The sequence below is a fragment of the Tiliqua scincoides genome, chromosome 1 (assembly GCF_035046505.1).
Source record: "Tiliqua scincoides isolate rTilSci1 chromosome 1, rTilSci1.hap2, whole genome shotgun sequence".
In the NCBI taxonomy this organism is placed as follows: Eukaryota; Metazoa; Chordata; class Lepidosauria; order Squamata; family Scincidae; genus Tiliqua; species Tiliqua scincoides.
In genome coordinates this window covers 249,823,253-249,835,967 of record NC_089821.1, presented here as the reverse complement: position 1 = coordinate 249,835,967, position 12,715 = coordinate 249,823,253, and the positions used below count along the sequence as shown (strand labels likewise).

The 12,715-nt window shown below is 44.6% G+C and overlaps 1 protein-coding gene across 1 annotated transcript in view; it reads right to left on the bottom strand.

Moving 5' to 3' along the window:
* The window catches only part of LOC136636547 (calpain-8-like), a 57,214-nt gene that overhangs the window by 36,596 nt on the left and 7,903 nt on the right, over positions 1 to 12,715 (bottom strand). The window contains exons 2-8 of the mRNA XM_066611678.1: positions 11,718 to 11,787; positions 7,215 to 7,333; positions 6,702 to 6,835; positions 6,316 to 6,484; positions 4,647 to 4,730; positions 3,916 to 4,001; positions 2,163 to 2,237 (exon numbers count right to left, since the gene is read on the bottom strand). Of these exons, the coding sequence (XP_066467775.1) occupies positions 2,163 to 2,237; positions 3,916 to 4,001; positions 4,647 to 4,730; positions 6,316 to 6,484; positions 6,702 to 6,835; positions 7,215 to 7,333; positions 11,718 to 11,787 (737 nt within the window). The remainder of the gene's footprint in view (positions 1 to 2,162; positions 2,238 to 3,915; positions 4,002 to 4,646; positions 4,731 to 6,315; positions 6,485 to 6,701; positions 6,836 to 7,214; positions 7,334 to 11,717; positions 11,788 to 12,715) is intronic.

Here is a 12,715-nt window from a genome sequence, read left to right as displayed (position 1 = left end):
TGGAAGTGATGTGTTTAGCAGGAAGTAGATTATGACAGAAATAAGCACTTTGTTCTCACATGGAAACTCATTAGCTGCATACAACAGGAGGAAATATGGAAATCTTGATCATATTTTCAAGATATGGGAGAGCACAGATACTAATCATCACATGAGTCACCCTTTCAGCAGAGCCACCCTGCCAAGGCATCATTTTGCAGCTCAGCATCTGAGAGGTGCTAGGCAGCTGAGGGCAACTGATGATGATGCTGGGAGTGCCCAATTATCATGCAGGCCACTCTTTCAGCAGTTTCCTTTCTGCCGATGTGTCACTTCACAGTTCAGCAGCTGAGACATGCTCTGTGAAGCAATGCCTCGGCAGAAGTGGCAGTACTGAAAGGGAGGCACGCATGATAATTCGGCTCTCCCAGTGCCTCAGCTGCATCTCCCTCTTTCACTTGGTTTGCCCCTTTGCCCGTAGCATTCCTTGCCTTCTGAGGCTTCCTTCCATCTCACCTTCCCAGTAAAAGCAGTGCTGCTGGGAGCATGGCACTGAGAGCACCTAGTTATCCTGTGTGTTGGATAGAAACCTTCCACAGGCCATATCTGGGTCATAGGCTTTATATTTGAAACTTCTGGTCTAGTCCCTATAAGCAAAGTGAGAACACAGCTGAAAACTCATGAAGGGTTCAACTGTCCTACCCACCAATTGCAGTCTTCTTTTGTTTTTGCATTTTGAAAATACAAGTAAGCAGGAAAGGAGGACATGATTATTTTGAACCCCCAACGTCAAGTTCAAATATGTATCACCCAGCTTGCAAAGCTCATGGGATCTTTTCTGAAGTACACATCTCTTCCTTATGTCTCACCATTCTGACAGAACTAATGAGGGCCTAGCCTACAGCCATTTTCTCACTGCTTCCTTACATATAACATTTCCAAGAAGAGTATAATGACATTTTCAGAATGAGAATGCATCTCATGCATTTTTGTCTTGTATTGTACACTTCTCAAGACACTTCTCTGGGCTGTAACCCCCTGAAATAAATATTGATCTGATATATTGATTGAGGGCCCAATCCTATCCAATTTTTCCAATGCCAGTGCTGCTGTGCCAATTGGGTATGCACTGCTTCCTGTGATGGGAAGGCAGTCACAGAGGCCTCCTCAAGTTATGGGAACATTTGTTCCCTTACCTCAGGGCTGCATTGAGGCTGCACCGGTGCTGGAAAGTTGAATAGGTTTGGGCCCTTAATCATAGATTCACAGCCCAATCCTATCCTTCCCCCCACACCAATGCAGCAACACCAAAACGGCTACTTCTGCAACCTGCAGAGCCCAATCCTATCCAATTTCTCAGTACCGGTGCTGCTGTGCTGCTTGTTCCCTTACCTTGGGGCTGCATTGCAGCTGCCCCAGTGCTGGAAAGTTGGATAGGACTGGGCCTTTAGACTGGTGCCTCAGGAATGAGATTAGTAGAAGGTAACCACCTCCATCTGTCCATTTGCCTTTACTATTCCTTCTGCTCCTCATTCTCCCAATCGGAAAAAAGAAGGGGAGGATAGAGAAGAAGACAGTGTGAATGCACTTGACTACCACCCCTACTCTTGACTACCACTCTCCTCCAACTTCCTCTTCCTTTCCGCTTCTTCTTCCTTTTCCCATTCTGGAAGCACAGAGGCTGGCACCAGGCAAAGGGCGGCACCATTTGGCACACTGCCTCAGGCACTAGGAAGTCTTGAACCAGCCCTGCTCAGGTCTGATGCTGGGGTCAGCATCCTTACCAGTGGTGACAGCAACAAGGAGCAGCAGGAGCCGATACCATCTGTTTTCTTGCTTACTCCTCTGCCCCCCCTCTCTCTCTCTGGGTAGCTGCAAGAACTGAGTGTGCTGGGTCTAATGACCCCTGTTGCCACTTTACTCATTGCTCACAACTGCTAATTAGCTGGGTAAGCAAAGAGATGACCAGGCAGAACAACTGAGGCCACTGGCGGCAGTGAGGAGGAAGAGACCCCCCAGAGATGAGGGGATTCCAGCAAGGACATCTTTCCAAGGCTTGGAGCTAACCCTGGTCCTGCTGCCATCAATGAGACTTACTGCGCGGTACCTTTGCATCAGGTTATATGATTAAACTCTGATGTGTCCATATCCTACTAATATTACCTCAATTTAAAGATTCTCACCAAAATTCACCATCATCTGCCTTCTTATCCAGAGCCTTTCTTTGCATGGGGTCAATATAATTCCATTCAGGAGCACTGTAGGGACAGAAGGAAAATAATCTGGTACACGGCTGTCCTACAGAACAATTAATGCATGGAATTTGCCGCCACAAGATCTGATGGCCGCTAACTTGGATGGCTTGAAAAGGAGTTCTGATGGTGACATGCTCCTTCCACGTTCAGAGAAAGTCCAGCTCAGCAGGGGGGGGGGGAGAGAGGAGTGCCCCTTCACCCTGTGCTCATGGCTTCCCAGAGGCTTCTGGTTACCCATTGTGAGAAAAAAGGATGTTGAATTTAACAACACACACTGGGTCGCAATATGTAGTTCATTTGGAGATTAGCTCTTTTGTCAGTTCCCACATCTCTGTGAAATGCAAACCAGCGAAGTACAGAAAGTGGAAGAAAAGATTTGATCAAAAGAACCACAATTGCAGCAATATAAACCGGCTGCTGTGAAATGAAGGCTCATACAAACAGCCTCCTCGGTGCCCATGCTGAGGTGGATGCAGAAGGCTACTGTTCCTGACACTGAGCCCATCTGCGTCAGCTGCACTCACTGAAAAATTGGTACTTCAGTTGTACCACAGGCCAACTGTATCTCAGTTACTCCAAGGACCTGCTTCATGCCTCAGCTAGCAGAGCACCATTTTGCAGCCAACACATTTAACTCAAGGCTGAGGACATTTCTCCCTTTAGTTTTCAGAATTTCAGTTGGTGCTGGGTGGCATTGAAGCAGCAAACCTCACACACGTAGCTTCCCTGTAACTGGAATTACTAAGTAATGAGAGACATCTGGGCTGAGAGCAAGGCTGCCCAGAAAGATACTGCTTCAAAGCACAAAGGCTGGAACACATCCAGCTGCTTTTCACAAGTAATTTCGCACTTAGGTATCACCTCAGGTATGAAGGGGTGGTGTCAATCACAGTTTTTCCTTTCAAAAAAAAAATTATCACAAGCCATGATCAGAAAAAGCTGTGGGACCCACTTGTAAGTGACGTAAAAACCCACAATGAAGGCCTGTGTGCAGTTCTTCATTGCTGAAGTGATGCACACATATATTGTGGTTGATTTGTGAGGGGTGGCCACCCACTCCTCCTCTTCCCACTCCCTAGTTTTGAAAAGAAAGAGGAGAATGGAGATGTAGATAGAGGAGGGTAGCGTAATGGACCAGGGCAGTGATTTTTCAACCATTGTGCTGCAGCACATTGGTATGCCACAAAAGGTCCACAGGTGTGCAACATAAGTTTGGAGCACAGCAGTTGAAAATTACTGAAAAACTCTTCTGGGTTCTGTGGCTGTTTCTAGGGCAACTGTCTGTAGTAAAGAATTGTCTGTCCCTCTTTCCTTTGCCATGGCAGAGGAAGGGGGGGGGGGTTACATATTTTAAAATTAAGAAGACAACTAGATGGAAAACTAGAGGGAAACTTAATCACATCCTTGGCCCTGGCATTTCTTCTGGAGCAAGGAGTTACTGATGCAGATTGGAACCATGATGGAGAATGAGGACTTTAGCCCTATTCCCATGGTCCCGATCAGTGCCCCACATGCACTATTTATGAGGGGAAATAAACTCTCTAGGGCCAATGCCATAATTAAAATCATATCAAGTGTGTTAAATGAGCAACGCTTTGCATGTGCAAGCCAGGAAACAGGATATGATATTACAGTGGTGATCTAGGACACAAGAAAGAACACATAGCACATAATAACCTACTTATCGCTCCAGGCTCCAGTCCACTCCACTTCGCCCCATGGATTTCTTATCCTGATTAGTTTCTCTGGGCGGCCATGATAGTTGACCTGCAGCAAACATCACAAACAGAATCTCGGGCACCTAGTTATTTCACATAGTGTTGCATTTCTCTATTATGTACCTGACTGTGGGCCCAATCCTGCCCAATTTTCCAGTGCTGGTGCAGTTGTGTCAGTGGGGTGTGCACTGCATCCTGTGGTGAAGCGGCAGTTACTGGGACCTTCTTAAGGTATGGGAACATGTGTTCCCTTTCCATGGAGCTGCATTGTAACTACACCAGAGCTGAAAAGTTAAATAGGATTGGGCCCTGTGTTACCTTAGGAACATGATCTGTTCATTATCTGTGGCACAAACTAATTGGCAACAGAATTCATGGAACCGTGAACTGGAGCTGAACAGGTTCTCATCATGGGTCATCTACTGCAACCCTTGCAATAACCTGTTTTTCCTAGCTATAACACTTTCTTTAAAAGCTCCAGGGAAAGAGGTTCCACATATTCACTGGGAAATGTGCTCTACTGCCCAGCTGATCTTACAATGTAAGTAGCTCATCCACTGTGTGAATTAAACTTTTTTAAAGGCACCAGCTCTAAAGGAGTGTTCCAAGGACTACAGTCTAAAAGTGGCATTGAGCATGAATTCAATTCTTGATCATCCCGTGCTAATATGGCATAAGCCGTCCATGTTTTTACCTCTTCTGCTCCAGTAACAGAGTAAGCATGACCTTTAACAAGCTTGCGACTTGTGATTGCTTCTGTTTCAGCTGCACTGGTGATCTAGGGCAATAAAAAGATTGTCAAGACATGACATGTACAACATACACACACTGTTTAGTAGATAAAATAGATATGTGAATCTTTTAAATGGTCAGACTGGAATTTATGATTTCAAGTTCAAGATATATTTTTCCTTGCCTTCAAGGGAACTTGAATAATTATGTTAAATTTATTTTACTTGGAGCACAAACAACTTAGAAGTAAGTCCTATTGTGATCAATAGGGCTTACTCCCAGGAAAGTGTGTATAGGACTGCAATAGTGTATCATGTATCAAATTACCTCCTAAAAATTTCACTTTCAAAATCAGAATATGCTATTCTAACATAGATAAATAAGAATGCTGATTCTCTAGCAGTAAACGGGCATATCTAGAAGAAGATACACGAGTATCCCTGTACACATCACATAGTGGTACAGAAAATGAGGCAATAGGTACTGCACCTATTAAATTGGAAGAAAATATGGGAAAGAGCGAGGGGCAAAGAGCCAAATTTTCCTAGATATCAAAATCTGCCCACTGAGGTGTTAGTTCAAAACCTGGATTCATATTTGAAGGCCTAGATATATCATACCAATCTGTTTCATACCTATGCTTCATAGGAACATATATCAAATGTTTCAAAATAGTTTGATAATATGCATTTTAAATGGGGAATGGGAAAAGTCAGAAAAAAGGTTGGAGGACAACTGAGAAAATACTGCAATGCAACTGGACTGCAACAGCATCTGCTGGGTCCTGTGTAAAAAAATAGATTCTCAGACTGGGCATTGTGACACCCCAGCCTGAGGTCCTCTGCCCGTACCACTTTAAGAGGTGGGGAGGGGGAAATGCAGCAACATGATCCTGAGGATTGCACCCCGGATCATGCTGGGGAGCAGGGACTTTCTTTCACTTACACATTGCAGCAGCAGGCTCCCAGGTGTGCAGGGAGCCCCAGAGAAGACACCACAGGGCTCCCCAATGCACGGAGAATGAAAATAGAACAATCGCGACCCGCTTCTGGTTTCATGATCGCAAACTTGAAGTGGGTTGTGATTGTTATTTTCACAACCTCCACACATCAGGGAGCTCTGCGGAGGCTTCAGCAGGGCCCCCCGCATCCCTGGAGCCTGCTGCTGTGATGTATAAGTGAAAGAAAGCCCCTTGCCTCCAACAGCAGCACGATCCTGAGGATCACATCGCTCCATTCCCCCCTCCCCCACAAGGACTTTCCTCAGAAGTTTAACTCCCAAGAAGTTTGAGAACACCTGGATTACAGGAATTTGAGCTAAGCAGTAAGTATGAAAGCAACCTTCATCACAACAGAAAATGTTTTCCTATAGCTGAACCTTATTTCTCTGCCATTTCTGAACTCAACACTCCTTCTTGAAAAGGGGATAATTGCCTTTTTATTTGTCAGAGTTCACTGACGTTCATGCAAAGCCGCCCACTTCAAGGACAGAGACACCTGCTTCTGGTCTGAAGTTTCACTATGAAACCACTGTCAATTGTTAATAGCACTATAGAATCTTTTTAAAAATAAGGATCCCAATAGTGCCAGACAGGTCAGAAGTTCAAAAAAGCAATGATGCCAGCATCTCACATCAATGGAGCAGCCCAACAGTGAACCTGCTCGAAGGGCCTTCTGGATTATTTGATAGAGGTTGGGTGGAGCTTTCTTCAGGTCATAAGATTCAGAGATACCACCAGTAAAATCTTCAAACCCTTCCACAGTAGATCCTCCAGTAAGAGCCTCATAGGAGCCATTCAATCTACAGGAAAAGAAGTGTTTTTAAAAAGAAAGATGCACAAAAAGACCATGAGGCCAACTTCATACATTTACTAAAACCAGCTTGCAGTACAGGTCAATTGGTAGCATTCAGCACTGTGATCAAGCAGAATTATTGATCTGATGCAGACTGCTATAAATAGCTATTATTATTATTATTATTATAAATGGAGACTATCTCAGAATTAGCTCCAACTTACTTGGCATAGGCCTTCTCCAACAGGGCACTCCAGAACTCATTGCCTTCTTCTGAGTGCAAAAAGAGTAGCTGTCCGTTTTTGGTGGGGAGCCGGTCATCAACAACAACATCCACCCACTCTCCATATTGCCAGAACTGACCCAAAGAAAAAAAAGGCCCTTTTATTGAAAAATCAAGCCAAATCTCAGTCCCAGCCTGGGCCACATGTAGAATCACAACACCTTTAAACACCTGTTCCAATACTGCTTTATCTTTCTGTGCAAGTAATAACTGTGAAGTTTACAGTGAGGACATGTAAGGAGGTACAATACCAACCTGACTGGGGCGTGGGGGGAGAAGACAGTTTTTGTTGAGATTATAAATAGGCTGTACTATAAAGGCATTAGCAGACATACAATGGGCAAAGCCTGACCTTTTTGTGTTATATGACACTGGATTTACACTTATGTTAGAAGTTTATTCTTTTTTTCCCTTTACTCCTTGTCTTAATATAGAAATATTTTAAAAGCAATACCTGGAAGTGAAAGATCCCAGCATAGCCCTTTTGGAAGCTCTGATCTTTGGGAACAACACGATCTAAGATTTCTTGATCCAATGTGAGAGATGCAATAGCTGCCAAAAGCCAGCAGTCTCCTGAAAATTTCAAGTCCATGAAAGAGCTGAATATGATAGCTGAAACTGATAGGAGTGTAGTAAACTGCATAAGTCAAAGCATTAGTCTACCGGATCCCAAACTTACCGTGGTCACAGTGCCCTTCTTCCATGGTGGCCTGCTATGGCAGTGCCATGACAGCACCACCACCCTCAGATTTTGAGAGAAGACCCAGGAAAAAGAAGATACCAGGGCTATTCTGTGAGTTCAGTTTTGGAACCAATGCACTAGTCCAGGGGTGTCCAAACTTTTTGGCAGGAGGGCAACATCATCTCTCTGACACTGTGGCAGGGGCCAGGAATAAGATTTAAATAAATTTACATAGATGAATATATTAGAGATGGAACATATGAATGAATGAAGGTTTTGCAATAGCTCAAGGCCTATAAAAGGCTTTGCAAAAAGCAAGGCCGGTGTTTCCTTCGCTGCTGCTACTGAATCACATATGACAAACAGCAAGCAGCCCTCATCCCACAGCTCACATGAGAGGTCAAACAGTCACCCTCATGCTGAGAGCAGTTGCATCAGGCCAGCACAGGCTCCAGCAAGTCTTCAGAGGGCCAGAGGTTCATTGGAGACTGGGGGCTCCCCGCAGGCTGGATTAGGAGTTCCTGAGGGCCACAAGTGGCCCCCAGGCAGGGGTTTGGGCACCCCTGCACTAGTCCATCAAGCCCAGGGTTGTCTATTCAGGGATGGCCAACTAGCAGCCCATGGGCAGCATTATGTAGTGGGTCCATGCGAATAAAGGAAGGCATAGTGATAACAGCTCAATACATTTATTCCATCTTCAGAACAGAACCTAGCTAAATACAAGGCAAACCCCTGGCTTTTTATAGCCTTTAACTCCACCCAGACTTCCCATGATTGGTGCAGTTGAAACTTTACTAGAGGGCCAATCGGATGGTAGGATTTCAATCCATCAGTCTGGGCCAATCAGTTATGCAGGATTTATATCCTGCATAACTTACATATATAACAGGCTGGATCCAGTTTCTATTCAGGTAGAGATAATTCCCAATTCTACTAACTGAAAATGCTTTAATAATAATAATAATAATAATAATAATAATTAATAAACTTTATTTATATCCCGCCCTTCTCCCTAAAAGGGACCGAAGATGTTAAGGAATCATTCTGGGGTTTTATGCATGTGACACATATGTTTTACCACTGAGCTATAGTCCTTCAAAAAGCATCACAAATCTAGTGTTCCAAATTGGTTTCACATCCTGGTTCAGTGGCAATCCTGGTTATAGATACCATTAGTGTCACTAATGAAGCAATTATGTAGCCACAGTTATGTCCTAATTCCATCTGGATCTTGCATTGCTGGAACTTGTGCTCTAACAGTGCAAGGTCCTTTGGAGTGGCACAAAAGCCGGGATGCCATTGCACACTGTCAGGCCATTAGAGCAAATGGCCAGAGATGGGGCTTACATGCCAGCAGCTCCCATAGGCTGCTCCAATGTCAGAAAGTTAGCCTCAGGGATGGGGATTGGGAGATTCAGGGGTGTTCTGGGACATTCTGGGACATTCTGTGGCGGGGAGTGGACTGGAAATGGTGGATCTTGATGGCAAAGGCACACACTAAATCATATCCACAATTTTCTAGCCCGCCTCCTAACTCCTTCCTCTCTTGGATTTATGCCAGCAAAATACCTGGCATGGATCTGAGAAGACCCATAGGCAGACAGAATGCCTACCCAGAGGTTTTTTACTTACCTCTGATTGGCCTTCTGATCACACCACCACCATAGCATACATTGTGTGCTCTATTGGTGCAGCTGAATGCTGTATGGTGGAGGGGATAAGACTGGGCTGCTGCTGTCAATAAAGAACATTTGGGGAGAATGACACGATCCTGAAAGGAATGGAAGGGGAGGAAGCATGCAATTGCACAACCCAACTATTTAACCACAGGGATTTTACGTCTGCCTAGGGCCATAATTGTGTTCCTTTTGAGTATCATGCCAAGTGATTAGTGTTCTCTAAGGCTGCTTCACATCTGTGTTGCAATCACAGAGTCCACTCTACATGTGGTAACTCATCAGTATTCCGTGAGTCCACAATCAGAATGTTGCTGCTGAATTTTTCTGTGGAGTTAATGAATTTCCTGTCAGCCTGCACATCAGTTCTGACTGCTACCAGGCCCTTCTCTTCCAATTATAAACAAACCCAGGCCATTAGACCACTTTCCCATTATCACCCTGACTTGTGTGCTCTATCAGGCCATGTCAAGCTTTTGCTTTTGCTTGTTTCAAATCAGAAGAAGCTAGTGCACCATGAAACCCTCTTGGGAGGAGCACCCCCTTCTATTTGCCACAGTTCTACCCTCTGCAAGCTGCTGCCCTAGGCAACCACCTTAAGACCAAACAAGATGTTCAGAAGTCATGGAGACAAAGATGCTGCATTTGATCAGTGGTATCACTCGTTTTGACCACATCCGCAATGACAACATCCAGCAGTGGTACAGCGTTGCTCCAATTGCCGACAAGCTGAGAGAAACCCAGCTTCAATGGTACAGCCACATTCTGTGTGCCAACGGTGATACACTGGTGCAGAAGGACCTTCAGCTGGAGTTTTTATGCAGTTGGAATAGTTATGCCGGATCCCAACCCCCATTCCCGGGGAGACCAGAGCGGCTTCAAGCCATTCTGCTCTCCTGAGTCTTGTGCCACCTCAAGACTTGTGGCACAAGTCCAAGGAGACCCATAGGGGCCAGCGGCCCTTACCCAGGGGTAAGGGGAAAAGTTTCCCCTTGCCTGTGGCTGAGCTGCTTCTGGCCCCTATCCTGTGCTGGATACAGCGCAGGCCTCTTGGCTTGCCTGTTGCAGCACAGGATAGGATTGTGCCCATAGGCTACAATCCTATCCACACGTTCCTGGGAGCAAGCCCTATTGACTCTAATGGGACTTACTTCTGAGTAGACATGCATAGGATTGGGCTCTTAGAGCCAAACTAGACAGGAGAAAGGTGATCCTGCTTCTCTTTTTTTTTTTAATGTAGGACTGATTTGAGTGCAAACCACAGCACTGATGGAGGGGGTTAATACCTTCCTCAATATCATTTTCTCAATTGAAGACTTCCCCATTCCTGCCAGACAAACTCTATTTGCTGCAGCTGAGATACCAAGATGCGTAAATAGCAGCTGGGAAAAATTTCAATCATGAAAAGAGTGTGGAGGAAAGACTTAGTCCCTGCCCCAATGCTGCAGTCCTTATCCAAACTGGGGCCACGCATGGCTGCTTTTAAATTTGAGAAAAAAATAGCAGTAGATCCCTTTTCATCCACATCATGTCTTTTTGGCCTCATGGATGCCTGACAAAGAACTCATGTGTTTTTTAAAAGTGAATCATGCATATGATGAAGACTTAGCCTGAATCAGAGGATTGATCCAAGTAGCTCAGTACTGTCCACAGTGACTGGCAGTTAACTAGGGTTTCAGACAAAAGCCTCTTAATCCCAGGGGGCTGAATCTGGGACCTTTTCCATGCCAAGCATGCACTCTGCCATTGAGCAACACCCTTCAATGAGATTTCCCACCTACGAAGCCCTCCAGTTTCTTTTAGCTAAGGAATTTGCCCTGCACTGCAGACATGTGCACTGCTTTGATACACTTCAAGGCATTTAATAAGTGGAAATGGCAAGGATATGGAAAGATATTTCAAACTTAGTGTAAATGCCAAGAGCTGTAAAATAATATCAAACGTAAGCCCCTGCCGTTTGCCACTTGAAGTTTTCAGCAAATAAATACATGATAGGGTTAGTAACTATAGAAAATGCAAAGGGCCTTCCAAGAGCACCTTTAAATCACACTATTCTGACTGTGAGCATGATTATGCATTTTTAAGCCAAAACTAAGCTCCTATTTTTTTAAGGCAACTTGTTCAAACAGCGTATGCAAAGGATTGAAAGTCTGCCGAGTTCTCATGAGACTCGCCTGGCTGATGTTTCATCTAACTTGCACTGTTGACAAAGAAATAACGTTTAATGAAGTAAGACCTTAGAGACAGCCTGTCTCTTATTCCTCTAAATTAGACATTCTGTGCTGGTTTTGAAAGGAAAACGTTTCACGGAAGACTCACAGAAGGGCGAGGAGTGCCTTTTGCTGCAGAGTCTAGTCACTGGGTCATATGCAAAACAAGGTGCCAAGCTGGAGTTCAGGCAACATGATTTGCATACTGGATTTCATACTCAGTGTTTTGATATTGTCATCTCGAGCAACTTGTTTGATGTGCACCTTGGCACAGCACACCTGCTCTCTGATGATGGCACATGGAAGTTTGGTGCATTTTGTAATTCTTTTCTCCAGATTGCACAAGATGTTATTTTCTTCTACTCAAGCAAATGTGTACTTCAACTTACCCAGAGCTCCTTGACGAATATCAGTGCGTGTGGCTCCTTCTTCAATGAACTGAGGGTTAGGGACAAGCTCCTGAAAATAATTGTTGAATCAAACATTGTATTTGCATGCTGTTTTGAACATTTCTTTGGGTTGCCATGGGGGGGGGGAGGACCAAGAAAAATTAAGCAAATAAATAAATTCCCTATATCCTGCACCTGTTGTGGGGGTTCCCTATGTATTTTGTTTGTTTTTAACAGAAAGTAGTCATGTGGACACAAATTTAGATGGTAACTGTGTTGAATGGGGAGGGGGGAGTGAGCCCTTTACTCCTTCACTATGTGTTGACTGAAAATTACACACACGCACAGAGAGAGAGAGAGAGAGAGAGAGCTGCTATTTGATGTGAAAGCTGCTATTTACTGCACAGGCTCAGAAGCTGTAATGTCTAAGGGCCCAATCCTATCCAATTTTCCAGCACCTGTGCAGCTGCAATGCAGCTTCGAAGTAAGGGAACAAATCTTTCCATACCTTGAGGTGGCCTCTCTGACTGCCTCCCATCACAGGACACAGTGCATGCCCCCCAGTGCATGCACTGGAATATTGGATAGGATTTGGCCCCAAGACATGTTGTCACCTGTGCTTCTTCACCAGATGAGCTCTTCCTGTGGATGAATTGCCTGGTCACATGCAGTAAACACAGTGGTCTCGATTAACTGCAGTGTAGGAAATGGGACTTACGTATCTTATCCACAAGAAGACCAGATTACTGAAGCTCATAGATCTCACACAGTATGGTCTGTTGAGCCTCAATTCCCATGATACAGGAAAAATTTAGTGTAAGGTCACACTGTATATTAACACACATATGCCCGTTAAGGAGACAAAGCAGGGTATATGCTTTAAATAAATAAATAAATATGTATCCTTTTTAAAGGTCCAATTACATGTGCTCTTGCAGCCCAATTCTACGAGCCATTTACACTGCCTGAACAAGTGTTCCAGTGGCGTAAACAGCTTT